This window comes from Mirounga leonina, unplaced genomic scaffold, assembly GCF_011800145.1.
Source record: "Mirounga leonina isolate KUSES-001 unplaced genomic scaffold, KU_Mleo_1.0 Mir_129, whole genome shotgun sequence".
NCBI classification, from domain to species: Eukaryota; Metazoa; Chordata; class Mammalia; order Carnivora; family Phocidae; genus Mirounga; species Mirounga leonina.
In genome coordinates, this window is record NW_023270323.1 from 7,152,214 (window position 1) to 7,172,532 (window position 20,319).

The 20,319-nt window shown below is 34.9% G+C and overlaps 1 protein-coding gene across 1 annotated transcript in view; it reads right to left on the reverse strand.

Annotated features, from left to right (window-relative positions):
* The window catches only part of CCSER1 (coiled-coil serine rich protein 1), a 1,210,854-nt gene that overhangs the window by 450,177 nt on the left and 740,358 nt on the right, over positions 1-20,319 (reverse strand). The window contains exon 10 of the mRNA XM_035004506.1: positions 5,801-5,845. Within this exon, the coding sequence (XP_034860397.1) occupies positions 5,801-5,845 (45 nt within the window). The remainder of the gene's footprint in view (positions 1-5,800; positions 5,846-20,319) is intronic.

Sequence of the window (20,319 nt, forward strand, 5' to 3'; positions counted from 1 at the left end):
TTTATTTATTTATTTGACAGAGAGAGAGCACAAGTAGGCAGGCTGCAGGCAGAGGGAAAGGGAGAAGCAGGCTTCCCGCTGAGCCGGGAGCCCGAGGCAGGGCTCGATCCCAGGACCCTGGGACCATGACCTGTGCCAAAGGCAGACGCTTAACAACTGAGCCACCCAGGCGCCCCAAGACTTGCCTTTAAATCATCCTGCCTGGACCTTACCGCTTTTTAAATATCCTCCACATTCCCCATTCTCCATAACCTCCTAATTTCCCTAGTTAGAGACCAAGTAAAACTCTGTCAATGTAGTGTTCTTTTTAATTGCAGTAGACTAACAGTTTTGCTTGATCAAAAGATTTGTTTCTTTGTGGTGTTTTGGTAGGTCAAGAGTCAAAAATTATAGCAGTCTCTTTGAAATCCCCGTGCAACCTGACTTAACCTCCTCTCCTTGAGACATGATCCTCCGAGGCCACCGAAGTCTCTCAGCAACAATGAGGTAAACCCTGCATTGTGTCTAACCTTTAAGTTCTTGTTGTCAACCTCCCAAACACAGTTTCTGCCTCCTAGAAATGAGAATGTTTTTTCGTAATCCTTTGCTTATCTAATCAAATTTGAAAGGCCTTACCCTAAATGAAAACACTAGCTGTTGTACTTACAGCACTACTTGTAGTTTGTTTTCATGACTTTCCATTGTGAGTCAATAAGAAGAGGTCTAGCTACAAGCATTCATGAGTTTAGAAGGTTTTGACATACTGCTTTCCTTTAGACAAAACTCTTGAGTATCCTTTCCAAATTTTATAAGGACTTTCTCAGTCTTGTCTTTGTTGGTTCTACTTAGCTTAATTTTGCTTAGAGTTAGAGGGTTTGTTAGGTTCCCCTTCTGGGCTTAGGCCAGGTTCTTAAGACAGGAAGTTGCCCTGGCAAAATTTTCATGTGGTCTTCTCAATCTATTTGGCCCTCTAGGTCAAATTCCTGATTACTTGATATTTTAACTCATGCATGTTTCTAACTGGCATAATTCCATCCAGTACAATGTGAAATTACAGAGTCAATTTGGGGAACCTTCATTTCATGCCTGCAGAAGCTGGCTTCCTCTCACTTCTCTCCTTTCCTCCCACTATTTTTTTCCTGCTTCTCTTGGGAAATACTGTTTTGTCACTGTCACATACTCAAGAAATATCTAATCTAGCTTATCAAATATATCCAAAAGAAAGTGAAAAAAATTAAATGGCGTGTACCTCTTTTTGATTTTTTTATTCATCTGAGGTACTGCTAAGGATGTTTTCTTTCTTACTGAAGTGGATCTAGTAAGTTTAGTTATGCTTAATCAACAGGTTTCTTTTGGATAGTCTCTTGGAATGTCAACAGTCTACAACCATAGAAGAGACCTTCAAATTGGGATTTTCACTCAGAAAATAGAGGGGATATGAAAAATAGCTTCTAAAACTTACAGGCCTTATGCATTTCTCCCTGCAAACAATGCTAAGTGGAAAACGTATATCCATTTTTCTCTTATCTATGATATAAAATATGAAATTAAGAATTACTGAGGTTCAAAAAAAAAAGATTTCTAAGGTTAAACAATGGATTCCAAGTAGATTTTGTTGTCCTATTTGTAATTTGTCATCTCAGAACCAATTTAGAATATAAAATCCTTGTCAGGGTAGGCCTTGAATATCTTTGATTCCCATGGAGTAGGCTAGTTCATGTAGAGAGCAAAATATTCCAACAACATGACACTCTCTCTCTGACAGAAGAATAAATGACGGGAAGATCAGATAATATGAAAAATAATAATGGTAATTGTTACCATTTATTTGGTGCTTCCTATGTGGCAGGCGCCATGCAAAGAGGTTTGTACATATTAACTCATTTTATCATTTCAACCACCTTTTGAAACAGGAATAAATATTATGGCCTCGTGTAATTTTTTCAATTAAATATTGATTTGTAAACACAAAGACCTTTCACCTCCTTTAATGTCTGTCAATTCTGAGAAGGGGAAAAAAGGGAATATTTTATTTTTTAGTGAGTTCTTAAAGGTCTCTTCATCTCAAAATCAAATTGTAAATCACTTACATCTCAGCAACAAACTATAGGCACTGAACACTGAATAACTCTAGCTATAAAAGGAAGAGTTATCTTCATCTCAGCTTTTATATCTCAAAAAAGAATACAATATTAGCCAATATATATTTCCTTCCCAAAATTGTGTTATCACTGAGGATATAAAAGAATTTCTCATTCTACCAAACTCTACAGCAACCGAGAATGGGATAGCTAAAATTGAACAAAAGTAGAAACTTTCAGTCTATTCTGAATATTGAACAATAAAGAAAACATGTTAATGGAAGACAGTTCTGCAGAAAAAAATATTAAAGATAACTGGTAATCAAGACCTATTTCTTAGTAAAGATTTGTTATTTGATGCCTAAAGCGACAAAAGAAGTATTTTCTATAATTTCAAAATTATATAAACTATTAGATTTTAAGAGAATAATGGAACTTCCATACTTTTTGCTATTCTTTGCTGTTCTTATTTCCAAGAACAATACACTTTCTTCAAGTTTAGTTCAATCCTTAGAGCTCACATATTTACCTTCTTTTATTTTGTTAAAAAACAACTCTCTCCAGAGGTCTGTTGGACCTAGGAGAAGTAATATTGAGTTTTCCTAACATAAGCAATAACCTAGGCCTAAAATAATCCGTTTAATAATTCTAACTAAATTATATATGGAAAGAAAAATCAAAGGTGATTTGTATTTTGCTACACATGAAATAATGTTTGTGCTAATATTCCAGGTAGATAAATTATTTTGAAATCTAGAGTGTCATTTATCTCATTCTTTAATTTTTCTCCCTTTTAAGGCTCAAATTTAAAAATGATTTTCACTGAGGCTTTTCTCTGAGTAACAAGATCTCACTGGAGGCAGGAGGTTCATTTACAATCAGGTAGAAATCCCGGTTAAATAATCACATTTTGTACAACATTCCACTAATCTCCCTTTTCAAACAACTATTATGATTAGTCCACTCCATTTATATACAGTGTGCATGTATAAATATGCAAAAATACTCATGTAACTTTTTTTATCGAACTAATATCTATTTTCAAATATTTCACAATAATACAAGTGATTTAGGTGCTGCCCATCTCCATTTCCTTTGGAAAAGTAGTTTATATTTTAATTGCTTCTTAATTTATATTTTTATACAGCACGTAATGTTTAAATCTGGCCTTCCTGTCTAGCAATTAGCTTTTTAATAGTATTTACCACTTAGCTAAATAGCATATTACTGCCTGCTTCAATTTTCCATGCATGCTCTAACCATTGTCATTATCTCAAATAAGTAAATAGAACATTTTAAACAACATGTCTTAAACCTTCTTATAAATATTTGGTAACAGGCCCTAGGTATTACATCCATCAACACCTAGTGGGAAAAGCTGTCTTTTAAACTAAGACAAATCAATTCATCTTAAGAAGTAATCATTGCTATTAAATCTTAATCAATCACAATAGCATTAGGATAAAGAATTCTAAGAGACGGCTTTGAGTAAGAATTTTCTAAATCCACACATTTCAAATTAACATAGTCAGAAGTATACTATACATCACTGTAAAGCACACATAATAGAACACAGTAAATAGGAATCAGAAAGATATGTGGCATTTTGTAAACAAGAGAGATCAGGAGGCTTTTAACATAGTCATTACACTCTTTGTTTATAGATCACCTACCCCTGAGACTTGCCAGAACAGTGTTCACAACATATTTCACCTAATTGTCTGATACTCTTCCGAAGTCTCTTACCATAGAATATATAGGGCTTTATAAACACGGGGAAAACTAAGGTGAGTGTTAGGTTAAATAGAAATATGCCCATGTAATCCAGTGTTGCACAGAGATCAAGTGAAGTGGTTGTTTTGAATTTTAATAGTCACCATTTAGTTTATATTCCGGATTGTTAGTGTCAAGTGTCAAAGACAATACTGGGCTCTCACTGATCTGATGAACTTACCTTCTTCACAATCACTCCACTAACCTCAGGGAGAGACCCAAAAAATGTTATCCCCTTTATGCAGATGTATATATTATATTGTAGATCATTAAAATTTTGACCTTCACATAAATCATAAAACAGTTTTAAGAAAAAATAATTTAAAACACATTATCAACATGTTCTTTACCCACAAGTGCATTTCTAATAAAAACAAAGTCGGAGAAAATGAAAAGAAAAAGCAATAAAATTTAACAGTAACTCTTATCAATAAAAACCAGTCATTTGGCTTTTAAAAATAACATAAAAAGCCACAAAAGCTTGATAAAACAAATGAAGAATTTCGCTATCACTTAGCAATGCCATTATACGGGCATATGGATTTAACATAGTTACTATTGGACTAGGAGACAACAGGGAGAAGCTGGGTAACTCCAAATTCCATTTCCTTAAAGGCACTGAATGAGCAGAGATAAACTGTGGCAGTTCTGCCTGGATGTGAACTTTCCACTGTAGAAGTGATGAGCTAAGTTCTTTCTCTAAGTAGATCCATTTTGGTCATGTCTGGATGACAGTGGTTACCCTCCCAAAACTAAATGGTTCTGAGGTCTTCCTTACACACCCCCACCCCCACTCTCTCTTTACAAATGACCATATCCTTATTACCTTGCTTTCCTATAACATGAAAAATATCTGAAGACTTATCTACATTTCACTTTCTCCAGCTCTTCTGCCAATGTGAGCCAATTATTATGTGTCCCTCAAAAGGAATAGATTATTTTGGGTGGAAACAGCAAATCAATAGAAAAGAGGCCCTAAATAACAAGTTTACTAGGATCTAAAATGCCAAATACTAAGAACACACAACTGGAAATTAAAACAGCAAAGGAAGAAAGGGAAAATACTTTGTAACTCAATACAGAAGAAATCTCTTTTTACAGAAAGAGAGGCCACAGATGGGGAGGGAGTAAGTAATATTTACTGTCTCATTTTGTAAAAGAAAATAGTTTCCCTTTTACCAAAAAATCATGAAATAAATATCATTTTAAAATAAACTTACCTTTTGGGCAACAAGAAAATACTGATTTACAGAATTAAATATCACACTCTACCCCACCCCCAACAATCCTAATCACAAATATAGCATTTACACACTTTAGCATGGAAAGAATTTTAATCGAAGTTAGGTCTGCGCATTCAATTAGAATTAGAAAATCATAATACATATAATGGGCATGATTCAGTATTGGGTTTGATACTACTTAAAGTTCCCCTCTTTATAAAACATCTGAGATAAACAATAATTAGAGAAAGCTTTAAAATTGCTAGTCTTACCAAAGCAACTTTACACTATCACATAATGCGTGCCGACTCTCTAGCATATGCCAATGGCCTTGGATAGCAGAGCAAAGAATCCCAAATGCCATAAAATGTCTGCATTGTTGGAACTTTGCTAATCTCTCAGTAAAACATGTTAAATATAGCTTTGTGATGTTGGTTTAAGAAGGCCTGCTGCCCCATCGGCGGGGTCCTGCTGCTGCAAAAATCCATTTTAACAGAAACGATCTTTGCCTAAAACCAGAGAAACAGTACTTCCTCTGGTTTCAGAGAAACTAGCGCAAATAATACATTTACATAAATGTGCAAAATGTGCTTTGCCCAGAGTGAATGGGATATAGGTACACAAAATTCCTCTCCACACATTCTCATCACCATTCTCGTCATCAGTCACCATCACCCACCATATCACTGCAACACTTGTAAGCACTTTCTCTTCTTCCCTTTTCCGCTCCCTTGACTTTCTTACCTCTCTCCCTCCTTGTACTGCCTCCGGTCTTTTCAGGTTCAAACCCTGAAAGAAAGAAAGAAAAAAACCATATTATTGCTGGCAAAGAAGTAAATAATACTTAGTAACTAGTAGTGGTGCGAACACTTTGAAATAAAATAATTCTCTCAAGGAAGATTTATATACAGATGACTATCTCACACATATGCCGACACTCTATCTGAGGAAGTCTTCAGATGTGCTACCAGAGCATTTCTTGCTAAATCCAAGATCATAGGTAAAAATAAAATAGCAATAAAATAATAAAATGCAAGCATTGGCTTTAGCAGTGATTGCCTGTCTCTTGGTGAAACCACAATCTAAAAGGTACTGTCTAAAACTGAAGTAGCACATTTAGGATTTTCTGTGAGCATAAGATGGGAGAGGCTCATTCAGCCTGGGAATGGGCATCCACACAGAGGCCACCGAGGAGATCACATCTAACAGTCTTCGCGGCTGAGGAGGAGTACCTATTGCATACAATACTCTAAAAACCTGGCTACTCCAAGTGTGGTACCTGGGAACTCACTGGAAATACAGACTATCCATGAGGATGTAACGTACATCAGGGTGACTATAGGTAATAATACTGTACCACGTATTTAAAATTGGTAAGAGAGTAAATCTTAAAAGTCCTCATCACAAGAAAAAACTTGCAAAAATACGGTGTTGAGTGTCAACTAGACTTATTGTGATCATTTTGCAGTGTACACAAATATTGGAATCATTATGTTGTATACTTGTAACTAATGTTGTATGTCAATTATGCCTTAATAAAAATTGCTTATTATTTTAAAAAATGCAGACTGTCAGACCCCACCCAGGACACACTGAGCAAGAGTATACATTTTAACACACTTTCCAGGTAATTCATTGGCATGTAATAGTTGGAGAAGTACCTCTTTGAAAGGTCTAGGAAAGATAAGAGTGGATTAACTGGCATACGTAGTGAAGTGGGCACAAAGGAGTGGATAAAGGAGTGAGGGGGAAATAAGGTTATAAAAATGACCAAATTGTGAGGTGTTTAAAGAGAAGGTGTTTGGACTTACTCTTTAAGCAAATGCTTACTTTGATAGAGTTTTTGAAAATTGAGATTAAATTTTTAAAATACCAAAGACAGACATAAATGAGGACTCACATACTCTTCTACTTTAGTCTATAACTACATTTCATTTTTTCCCTTTCTATTAGAAACACTATCAGGGGAAAAACTGAAAAAAAATTCAAATAAATATTGGAATTTATCTTTATCATAAATTATTTTCACATGTCTCTAAATTATTTGATTTAGCTTTAGAAGACATGGTTTTAACCATTTTATAATTATCATTAAGAATTTTGATTAAGTCAAACTATTTCTCTATTTCTGATGAAAACTGAAGAGCACACAACTCCAACTGTATATTCTACATTATCATCAATACATTTGGTGAGAAAATTGGCCTACAAGAAAGATATGCTAGACTTAAATATTGCGTTTATAGTTTTATATTTTGGAATTTAAGGAAGATTGCTGTTTCATGGTTTTGTTAAACAGCACATCGGAAGTGTGATACCTTACTCATTAGGTATATCTTTTCATTTGGTGACAGCATCTATGTTTACAAGGTTTATAAAAAGTTTTTAAAATTTTAACTCTTCATATGTAAAACTCATTTCTTGAATTGTGTAGACAGACACACATTAACACAAATATTAAATAAGTCCATTTTACTTGTAAAAACAGACTATTACTCTGTTGACTCTAGAAATGGCCCTAGAATCAATTTGGCAAACCAGTTATTCTTGTAAATAAATGACAGCTTGATTTCTGAGTCTAGAAAATTACCTACATTTACAGAATATGATTTTGAAAAGCCTAAAGTTCATATGGAAAAAGATATAAAACAAAATATCAGAACATTTCTTAAACCTGGCAGTGTAGGTTAAAAATAAATTCTAAAGAGGCATTCATGCTCATAACTTTTAGAATATGGGAAACAGTATAATTATATGCTTTTGAATTTCAGACTGATATGGGTTTAAATCTCCAGTTTACCATCTTCTTCTATAAGGTAACAGATTATATCTCTCAACCTCATTTTTTTGTACTCAAAAAATAATATCGTGGCTATGCCATAAGGTTTCTATGAAGATTGAATGAGTAATATGTATATAGCACTTAAAGGACCAGACACAATATATCCCAAAATAATAATTATCTCTTTGTTCTTCCTCCTCTTACTCTAATTTTTATTATCATTATTACATATATAATGTGTCTAAATAGAAGACTAATTTGAACAAAATGTCCCTGTTTTATGCCTTTTATTTGAAGAATGCAAAATACCTGGAACATATTTATAAACAACAAACAATGAGAATGTTCATTTGACTAAGCGCAAGTAAAGTGTTTTCTGCACACATTTTCTCATTTGGTACTCATGACCACATTTTGAGGTAGCTATTGCTTTCATAAAATTTTGGGGAAAAATTACCACAATTTTTCAGTTTCCTACTTCCCCTGCCATCTAATTCTGGTACTCAAATTAAGCGTTAAATGGCTTGTTAGAGTTTCATCAGCTGCTGACACTTAACTGTTTCAAAGTCTTTCTCTTCTCTTGAGACTCTCACTTTGTGTATTTTCTGTCGCTATACCTTCAAGTTCATTGATATTTTCTTCTGTCTAATCTGCTATTTGTCTCATTTAGTGAATTTTTATTTCAGATATCTTAGTTTTCATTTCTATATATTTTTAAAGATTTTATATATTTTGAGAGAGAGAGAGAGAGCCCTCACGCGCACATGAGGGGAGGGGCAGAGGAAGAGAGAATCTCGAGCAGACTCCATGCTGAGCGCAGAGCCGGACATGGGGCTCAATCTCATGACCGAGATTATGACATGAGCTGAAATGAAGAGTCAGAGGCTTAACCCACTAAGACAGCCAAGTGCCCCCATATTTATATTTTTAATAGTGTTTTGAACTTCTTGTCTTTAATTCTATCATCTCTCATTTCCAGGTGGGTTTCTATTGACCAAATTTTCTCCTGAGCATGAGTCATATTTTCCTATTTCTTCTCATGTCCAGTGACTTTTTAACTAGTTACCAGACATTGTGATGTTCATTTTGTTTAGTGCTAGATTTTATTACCTTAGAAGGAGTTAAAATTGATTCTAGCTGAAGGTTAATTTACTTGTGGGTCTAACAAGTAAATTTTTTTACTGATGCTTGTTTTTTAAAAATTTTTAGGATGGGCCTCAAGGACTGGTTAGAGTGATTCCTCCCTATTACTAAAGCTTGACCCTTTGTGCTCCCTACTGAATACTCCATGAAGATTTTCAGAACAGTGAAAGCTCTGGGAATTCATTTGCTTAAAGTTCTCTGTCAATTATTCCTTTTTGGCAGTTTTTCACCTGGCCTTGTGAAATTCAATTCTACATTTATAAAAGATCACTACTCAGAATTCTCAGGGTTACACTGATACAGATTTCTAGAATTCTTTCTCCGTGTATTTCCCTCCTTTGTGGTAATCTTCCCCACAAATTTTAGTTGTCTTGTTCTCTCCAAACTCAGATGTTTGTCTCCTCAAAGACCTTCATACTTCATACTAACAGGGCCTCAAGCAAGATTGTGTCTCAGTGGAGAAGTCAAATGATCTAGGGCATAATGAGATTTGCTAAGAATTCTGGAATTCTATTTATGATCTGGGAGATGGTAAGCCCTAAGGCATGACAGAAATTGGTCTGAGTACCAAAGTAAGACTAAGCTGTTAACTCAGAAAATCAGGTAGCTTGCGTGGGGAAAGCTTTTAAGGGAAGTAGACTGTGACTTCCAGCTTCTATGAGGAAAACTACATCAGTTTTGATTTTTGCTGACTCTTACTGTCAGTAACTTAGTCAGTGCTTTGGAAGAACAGACCATAAGATTCCCCCCAACTAACTAAGCAATAACATTCAAGAAAAGGAATTATGTTCAAAAGAAATATTAATCTCAAAGAACCCAAGCTCCTTCTTTGTGTTCACTCAGCTAGATACCACACAATTTTCACATTTTTAAATGAAAAAATACTTGGCATTTTCATATTTTGCATAATCTTCACTAAAATACATATTGAAATAAGTCAAAAAGAAATGAACGTTTTAACACTATTCACTGAGTTAATCTTGCTCTCAGGAAGACTTGAAGTAGGTAAGAACAGCAAAAGTATATATACACACAGACACACACACACAAATATATATGTGTACTGGTTGACTTAAAATTAAGATTTACAAAATTTTCACTGATACAAAAACCCACTTCATTATTCTTAAACAGTCCAGATATAATACTTATTCAACATGTCTTGAGAAAATTGTAATTAAAAATACTCTGGCCGATATGAGTGAGCAAAATGTATTTCCCTCACTATACAGATGTTCTCACTAGAGACTATAAACTCTTCCTGTTGATAAAAATTAAGCACATGAGATCAAACCAAAATGTTATACACTGTAGGTAAAAACAAAACAAAACAAAACAAAGCAAATGTTCTACAGTGTGCTAAAATAAGATAGTTTAGTAAGGCATGAAGGATGAAAATCTATTACCAAAAAAAAAAAAAAAAAAAAAAAAAAGAGTTTCCTACCCAAATTTCTCTTGCAGAACAGCATTCAGATGTCTGCATAAACACCCCAGTAACTATGCTATGGTATGAGGTTATCTTTGTCTAAAATATATATAGTAGGGAGATATTCTCCTTTATAATGATTATAAACTCTTTCCGAATTATTCATGTCATAAAGATTTCCCTTGCTTCCTTATAAGCAAAAAGTCAGAAATATAGTATCCAATACCCTTCTATTAAGTTGATTTGCTTTTCCAATATGGAAAACTATAGAATGAACAGAGGAAGTGGATATTTCCTTTCCAGTACTGTGAAGATTTGTGATGATTTCCCTTAAATGTAGAAAGTAGTTATAATGTAACTAAATGGAAACAAAATTAATTTTTAAATGACATAAATAGGGTGCCTGGGTGGCTCAGTTGGTTAAGCATCTGCCTTTGGCTCAGGTCATGATCCCAGGGTCCTGGGATCGAGCCCCACATCGGGTTCTCCGCTCAGTGGGAAGTCTGCTTCTCCCTCTCCCTCTGCTGCTTCCCCTGCTTGTTCATGTTCTCTCTCTCTGTGTCAAATAAGTAAATAAATAAAATCTAAATAAATAAATAAACAAATAAATAAATAATAAAACGACACAAATAACTGTAAATTTTCACATGTAGCCTCAGGTATGGTGGAGGCATAAGAAAGAGCTAGAAGAAACTTTAACTAACTGGTAGTTCAACCTCTTCATTTGACAGATGAGGTGGCTTGTAGCAGGGAACCAAACTTTGTAAGTGGCAGATTCAGGGCCCGAACTCTGGTCAGTGGGTCCTGAATACAGGACTATCTTTCTTTTACCAAATTGCTTTAGTAGCTCTATTATAAATCATTGTCTTAAAAGCTGTAAAGCTTTTGGAGCAATTCTTAACCATTTTATGTCTCAGGTTCCACAGCTGTACAACTGAGAAAATTTGTAGGAATAAATGAGAGACTCCACATAAAACACAGATCTTTGCCTAGTCCCTAGTTAACCCTAATATGTACTTATTTTTATCAGTAGCTTAAGATGTTGCTGCTTTTTGATATTATCCAAATGAAAGACTATTAGTACAGTTATAAAAATAATTAGTATTTTGGGGGTGTCCTCTATGTGCCAAGCACTGCTCTAAGTGGTTTACCTGAGTCAATTCTTACAATAATTTTGTTATATATCCCAACCAAATAGTTTTTCCCACAATGACCTTGCAGTTGTTCTGCTCTGTTTTGGGACTGATTTCTTTAGACAAAATAAGATGTGCCACCTTAATTCTTGCCATTGTTAGCTTCATTTTGCAGCTATGGTATATGGCCCCAAAGAATGACTGGAGTGTGAATAAACACTTTTGGACTCTTGGCTTCTATGACTACATTCTTCTTCTTAAACAGGGACATCATTTTAAGGAGAAAATCACATTTTGGAAGATGAGGACAATGTTAACTAAAGATTTTGGTTTACCCAGCAAGAAAATGCTGTGGAGGTGGAAAGATACAAGAGTTGTACTGGATGATCTCTGGTGAACTTTAAAATCTAATATCTGCACTGTTTTAATTTTAAGACAGGCAGATTGGTTCTCTTACAGGTTCTTGCTTTGCATCTTTCCATCTTGTATGGCTTCTCGGTGAGACTGATGAGACTACTCAAGAAGTAAAGAAATTCCAGTGAATTTGAACACAACTCGATACACCTATTGTCAACCTTATCTGGTTCCTAAATTCAGGTTTTCTTAATTTGGATGTCTGCTTTTTCATCTATCAGTTTGCTGCACGGACTTGAAATTCAGTGTCAAGTTTCAATTACATTGCTAATAAAAAATCTTCAGTTGTATATATGGATTCCTAACCTTAGCCTTATTTAGGATTCATTTTGTAAGTGACAGTATTGAGATTTGTGACTAGTCATAGGTTTGCAGAATAGACTTAGAAATTCAGAAACTTTCCCAAGGCTGCTGAACCTACTTAAAAACTGCAAGAATCCACTCTTGCATATAATGTCCAGTCTTCCTTTAAGGTTAATGAACATAGTTTAAAAATACTTCATAATTCCTTTATTCCTCTTTTAGCCTTTATATTGGAAACATGTTTTTTAATACTACTTGGAAATTGTAAGTCAGAGATTTATAGGGCACCTGTTTGAAATTTTACAGAGTTATTGGGATACGGGCTAAAATCTATCCTAAAACTAGAAACAAGCAAGTGTCAAAATGTGTTAAACTTTGTTTTCCCTTTTCTTTTTCAAAGTTAGTCATTCTAGTCATCTTTGAAACTTTATGCCCATTATATCTGTAATCCATTCACTGGCTGCTTCGAATTGCTCCTCATCTCCCTTTTCAAAAGCCAAGATATGTCATTATTTTCAGGGACTTCACCATTCTTCACAGTTAAAGTTCTGACATTTTAAAAATGGAAAATCATCCCATATTTCCTAAGTAATAATGTAACTACACCACAGGATATTTTTAAATGTACACATATGCATATAACATGTATGAATGTATTGAATTCTTACTAGAATGACCTTTTTGTATTCCTCACAGTAATTTATTCCTCACAATTATACTATGTTGCAACTGCCATTATTAATTCCCATTTTTGTCATAGAATAATTGAGGCAGAGAGCTTAATTAACTTATCTAAGGATCCACAGCTAGAAGGAGGTAGAGTTTAGTACTGAACCCAGACTATATGATGACAAAGTTTCTTATGCCCCTCACTACACGTACTACCTCCATGAATAACTATAACTTTATGTTTTATGTGAATTGAGATGAATTAAATTGTGAATTAAATAAATATATGTTTAATAAATGAATAACTAAGTATCCCATTAGATGAGTAAGCCTAATTCTGGAATTATATTAAAGTTCACTTAAACCATGTCATTTTTACATCCTGGAGAAGTAAATCCAAGATAAATTCTTGGTTTTGAATTCATTTAGGTTTTGGCAATAACTGGGGGGGAAAAAAAGTTAAAGTAAATGAGATTGGATTCCAGGGTTCCTGATTTCTTGGAAAGAAATGTAATATTCAATTGAAGTATTTCCTGGGGCAGATAAAGATTAAAAGAAAATTAATGTTACTATGTGGGCATAAATAACACTTCATAGGGTTTGTCTGTGATTATCATTGCTCTAGGCTAACTAAAATATTAAACAAGGATAGCATTTTCATGCCTCCAGTATTCTAGCAGTGATCATCTTGGTATAGTACATAAGTTAAATTTCTTCTGCTCCAACGACTCAGGTCCTCATATTTTATAAACTTAGATACAATGAAGTTTGCCCTAAAAATGGAGTATTTCCAGTGTTTCTGATGTTCATAGCTTGGTGGTCGTTAATGGAAAAGAAGGTGTCCTTCCATTTCAGATATGAGACAAATCAACAACATATAACCTCTGCTAAGACTTTATATAATATTATTTCTGACCTCTATTTGTTAATCGAATTCTTAAATAGGAAAGACACAGTTTCAGAAAACAAGTAACCCTAAGTACTGTCAATGAAAGGCAGACTGCTTTAGAATTCTCTCATGGTGGTAAACATCAGTCTGACTGTGAATTTAAACAGATATGGGCATGATTAGTACTTAATGTGTGGAATGTGGCATCGTTAAATATCTGAAAAATTATTCTCTGGTTATACTAAGCTAATTGAATCATTAATCTGTCTACTAAGCTGCCTTTTACATTCTTAACCATGCAACATAAAAAAAGAATGTAGTGAAGTAGTTCAAAAGAGAGGATTAATAGTTAACATAAGGTTATCTATCTACCTATCATCTATCTATCTATCTGTGACTTCCCATCTCTTCTTAATCCCCATTCCTATCATTCCATTAAAGAATCTGGTTCTCTTGACAGTCCTTGGACAATAGCAGGCATTCTTCTCTACCTGGTTTTTGAACTAGGTGCTCATCCCATCTGGAATGCCCCTCACCTAGATGTCTGCAAGACCAACTCCAACAGCGTCTCGTCTTTGTTTACATTTTACCTTCTCAGTGAGGTCTACTGAGGTCTACTTTTATAACCCTATTTAATATTATAGTTTACTCTCTATTTCACCTCCAGGAACACTTAAAACCTGTTAACATACTGTATAAATTTATTATTATTATGTATTATCTATCTTTCCACATTACAAATTAAGTGACACAAAGATAGGGACTTTTGTTATTATGTTTTCTAATTTATCCCAATTGCCCAAACAGTGCATGGAGCATGGTAAATGTTAAATGTTTGTTGAATGAATGGAGTATTTACTTTTCTATTCAACCATGTATCTAAAGAGTTCTAACTCAATCTGTACTATATTAGCTTATATTTGTGAATTGTGTAAGTGGTATTGGCTTTAGTGATCACATAAAATAAATTCATTTATTCCTATTAAAGTTAAATCAACAAAAATTAAAAATTGTATTTATAATTTTACAATTCTAAGGTTTCAGCATTTTCTTATCACAGTAGATCTTTTGACAACACCACACAGTGATTGTATGGGTTACTTGTGTGTGATCATCAACTATATGCCAGACTCTCTTCTAGACTCTGGGAAAATAGGCATGAAAAAAACCAGACAATAATTTTTACCCTTGTAAAGTTTAAAATCTAGTGATTCGGGGGCTCAGTCAGTTAAGCATCTGCCTTTGGCTCAGGTCATGATTCCAGGGTTCTGGGATCAGAGCCTCACATAGGACTCCCTCTAACCTCTGCCTGCCACTCCTCCTGCTTGTGCTCTCTCATTCCCTTTTTTCTTTCTCTCTCTCAAATAAATAAATCCTTTTTAAAAAAATAAAAATCTGGTGATTACTTTGTGTTAACATATTTACATGTGAGTGTGTGTCCATAGATGTAATATTACTTTCTATTATTTCACTAAAAAATAGTGCATTGGATTCCTGCTTCCATTTATATGACAAGATAATATATTTAAAGAATTATTCTTCCACTATCAGATTTGGAGTGCAGAAAGCAATGACAGGGTTCAACTGAATTCTATTAAAGCAAGATGTGTGTGGAGAAATTTTTTTTTTTAAGATTTTATTTATTTATTTGACAGAAAGAGAGACAGCTTGAGATGGAACACAAGCAGGGGGAGTAGGAGAGGGAGAAGCAGGCTTCCTGTCAAGCAGGGAGCCTGATGCAGGGCTCAATCCCAGGACCCTGGGATCATGACCTGAGCCGAAGGCAGACGTTTATCAACTGAGCCGCCCAGATGCCCCTGTGTGGAGAAATTTTTTAACTGCTTCTTTTGATCTTATGTTACTAAATTTTTCATGGGCAAATTTTTAGTCACTTAAAAAAATGTCAAGCAGCAGTTAACAATATGGTACCCACACGCATTTATTTGGTTTGCAAAAACAACGAAATGTGTGGAGTGTTTCTTCTGTTAATTACTTGCCTTTCAGATCTTATATTGAATACTGTGGCTTGCATACGGTTTAAGTGAAATAGGTTATGTCTTTTATTATTATTTTTTTAAGATTTACTTATTTATGGGCACCTGAGTGGCTTAGTTGGTTAAGCGTCTGCCTTCAATTCAGGTCATGATCCTGGGGTCCTGGGGATGAGTCCTGCATCAGGCTCCCTGCTCAGCGGGGAGTCTGCTTCTCCCTCTGCCCCTCCCCCCGGTTCATGCTCGTTCTCTCTCTCTCTCTCTCATGCACACACATGCAAAAATAAATAAATAAAATATTTTTTAAAAAAGATTTATTTATGGGGGGGCAGAGAGAAAAAGAATCTTAAGCAGACTCTACACTGAGCACAGAGACAGATACAGGGCTCTATCTAGTGACCTTGAGATCATGACCTGAGCCAAAACCAAGAGTAAGGTGCTCAACCGACTGTGCCACCCAAGTGCCCATCATTTATTCTATATTTGTTTGTTTTAGCTAAGCAAACAAATGTTCTAGAAAGCACACCCTAAGACTCCTAATTCCCAAGGTTTATTGGTACAGCAAAATTTGTGTGCAAGTTCTGATCATATGGGGCTGAGAATTATTTTAGCTATTAAAATAATTTCAAACTGAATAAACCATCATGCTTTTATTCTGTTATCAAATAAAAACTATTTCTTTATCATTGATAAAAGTCATAAAAAGCAGCTTTCTCTAACTCACTCTTTCAGGAGGTTTGAGATTTCAGGTACAATGATGTCTATACGTTACATATTCTGAAGTTGCCATCTTTTCAACAGATGGTTTTTCTCATTCTTCTCTGCCTTTTACTCTCTTTAGCTATGTCATTTCTGGAAGGAACCTTCTAGAAAATGAGGCACATTCCCCTCCTCCCAAGTCTGGTCTAACACATTTATTCACCCATACTTGTACACAGAGATTTGGGTAACTTCAGGTATTTTAGCTAGTGAAGTTTACGGGACTCTTGAATACATTGGATTTGAAGGACCAAAAGGACCATCATTCTTATAATGAGAACCATTAGTCCATATAGTTAAAAGAATCTGACCAAAGATACATAAGTAAATACTTCAAACATAGGTTTTCTACTTTAAATGTTACCTTTCCACAAGAAGGGCCTAAAGCACATTACTGATACGTTTTAAAGATGGTTCATTATCTTTCCTAAAGTATTCTTTGATTTTGTATTGCTAATAATGCCTTGCAGATGACATTTAGAGTTGCTATTTTTAACAACTAACAAATGCTCAAATGTTTTGGGGGGCATCTTAACTATTAAGCTAAACTTTTCATCCAAAAATTCTCCTAACTCACAGAGATCTTCAATCACTTGAGCCTACTACATTCTCATTCAGTTTCCCTCTAATTTCCTTCTTGTTCAGTTTAGTGTCCAAGGCCCATGATTATCAGCTGACTTGACATAAAAACCTTTCAACTTTCTGGATCCTTTCTTCTGCTGTACTTCCCTAGCAAAGACTAAACTCTGGATAACATCTACATAAAATATAACTACCCCGTCTAACTATATGTTGGAGAAAAACAATGTTGTGTTTAAATTTATGATCACAAATTTACTCTCAACATTTTCTCAAAATCTGAATCTCTCCTACGTTAGAGTTTTTATACCAACTGTTCCCTTCTTGTAATGATCTTCCCCCATAGTCCTCATAGGGTTATCTCCTTGCCATTCAAATCTCACATTAAATTTATTGTGTCTGAGGCCTCCCTTGAACACTGAATCTAAAATAGATATCAAGTTGCTGTCATATCACTCAATTTTAATTTTCTGCTTGAAACTTACCACTAAAAAATACTTTTATTATTTTGTAGACTATTTCCTCTCACCAGACGGAAGGTTCATGACTGTAAGCAACATGACTATCTTATAAAACTTAACATCCCCAGTACTTAGAATAGGATCTGGCACTTAGTAGGTGCTAAACAAATATTTATTGAGTGAACAAAATGAATAAGCCTCTACACCTCTTATAAAATTGATATTAACTCTTTTTTATAAACATGGTATTAACATATAGCCTCTAATATTTGCAATTTAAATTCATTCTGAAGAAAAATGAATTGAATAAATTAGTTCCTTTCTTTTACTAACCTTGGGCAAATTATCTAAGCCTCTGAGATCACATTTCTTTTTCCAGAAAATTAGAAAATTGGAATAGTCTCTTTAAGCTCTAAAATACTGAGATGTTCTTTTTTTTCTTTTAGAAAATTAAAGTTTAAACCTCTCCATTTTAGGGGCACCTGGGTGGCTCTGTCACTTAAGCATCTGCCTGTGGCTCAGGTCATGATCTCGGGGTCCTGGGATCAAGCCCTGCATGGGGCTCCCTGCTCGGTGGGGAGTCTGCTTCCCCCCTCCCACTTGTCCTCTGTCTCTGCCTCTCTCTTTCAAATGAATAAAATCTTTAAAAGAAAACAAAACAAAAAACCTCTCCATTTTAATATTTGAGTTTTGTTACCTAATCAATTTCAACAACCGTATCAATAGTTGTGGTCTTTGCCTATATTAGTGTCTCAGTGCTTTTCTTTAAAAATCTCCCTTAACTCGGGGCGCCTGGGTGGCTCAGTCGGTTAAGCGACTGCCTTCGGCTCAGGTCATGATCCTGGAGTCCCGGGATCGAGTCCCGCGTCGGGCTCCCTGCTCGGCGGGGAGTCTGCTTCTCCCTCTGCCCTCTTCCCTCTCATGCTCTCTGTCTCTCATTCTCTCTCAAATAAATAAAAATAAAATCTTAAAAAAAAAAAATCTCCCTTAATTCTTCTAAGAGCACTCCAAAATACTATACAAGTAACCAGTGCTAGTGTGAGTGCATTATTTAAACTTTGCTGTAGATATTTTTTATTTTTAATAATTATTACCTTGTAAATTGGCATAGCTTTCAGCATATCCACTTAAAGTTTCCACTTTTAAATGTAGTATTCATTATGTACCACTGTGTATCATCTGAGCAACTCTATTGAACACTCAATATTAAACAAATAAATCAGACTATGTCAAAATCTACTGCTGGAGAGCTTACTTTATTAAGTGTGTTTATTTCAGTCATTATTAATTTCTAGGAAAACAGAACAGAAAAATAAATGTGTAGTCTCAGACTGTAAGTCAGAAATTGCACCGAGGCTTAAATTTTCATCTGACAGATCAATGTTACATAACTTTGACAGATCAATGCTGCATAATGTAATTTAATGTCCTCTCAAACTCAAGGGCCTACCTGAAAATAAAATGACAATTTCCATTTCCCTATACTCTAATTTAACTGCATTTGCATCACGAATTTCTGGAAATTGGATCGCTCTTGGAAATCTATGAACATTAAGAAGAGATGTTACAACTATTTGGGGCATATTTTTATCCTCCCAATCTGATAACAACATCTTTCAAAAATCAGGTGATGCTTTAAGTACGCAATTTGCAATAATCAGATTTGCATTGAAACTAGGGCAGTGATTTGTAAGAGTAAGAAAAGACTAATTAAATAAATTCTATGGCTACATTTGGCAAAGTTTAGCCAGGATGTACCAGCTGGGATGATATATTTTGAAATTAAATACCGTGTATTAACTCCAGTAATACTGTTTGTTCTCTGATTTTTTTTTTAAAGATTTTATTTATTTATTTGAGAGAGAGAATGAGAGAGAGAGCAGGAGAGGGAGGAGGGGCAGAGGGAGAAGCAGACTCCCTGCCGAGCAGGGAGCCCGATGAGGGACTCGATCCCGGGACTCCAGGATCATGACCTGAGCCGAAGGCAGTCGCTTAACCAACTGAGCCACCCAGGCGCCCTTGTTCTCTGATTTATTCAACTTGAAAGTGTAGCCATGGAAATGTTAGGCAATCTGACCACAGCTTGAAGGTCAAGGGTTATTTGTATGACAAAGAAGTGGTCAGAAATGGTATTCTTTAGTCTTAAGGACTTCAAAGTACTTTGTAACTTTTCCAACCTGGAGCCTGCAAACCTGTGAGAAACTGTGAAATTCCCTAGGACTCCCTTTTATCAACCCTGTCCCACCATCACCAAGAGTGCAGTTTACCTTCAAGAGGAAGGGAAAGACAGGCTTTATGAACCAACTTTTGTGTTAGCATATGCTGTCCTTCTGCCGATAGTCATTTAACCAACCCCCTGACTCCTCACTTTTGTTCTCCGGTTCATCCATTCATTTAGTCAATACTGTGTGGACTGCCTACTGCATGCCAGGCCCTATTTTATGTGCTGGATCAAAAGAAGACAAGATATACTTCTTATGGTGCTTACATTAAAATATTTTGTAAATGTGTAATTTTACATAATATTTACAGAGTGTTAGCATTAAAAAACAGCTTAAGAAATTATTTAGCTCCTCTTTTTTTTTTTTTTTAATTTTATTTGTGAGGAAACTAGACCTAGAGATAGGAAATCTGACTCCTCAAGATTATACAGTGAATTAGTGAAAGTCTGTAGTATACATGATACCAGTGCTTGTTCTACTTCTCCAGAAAAT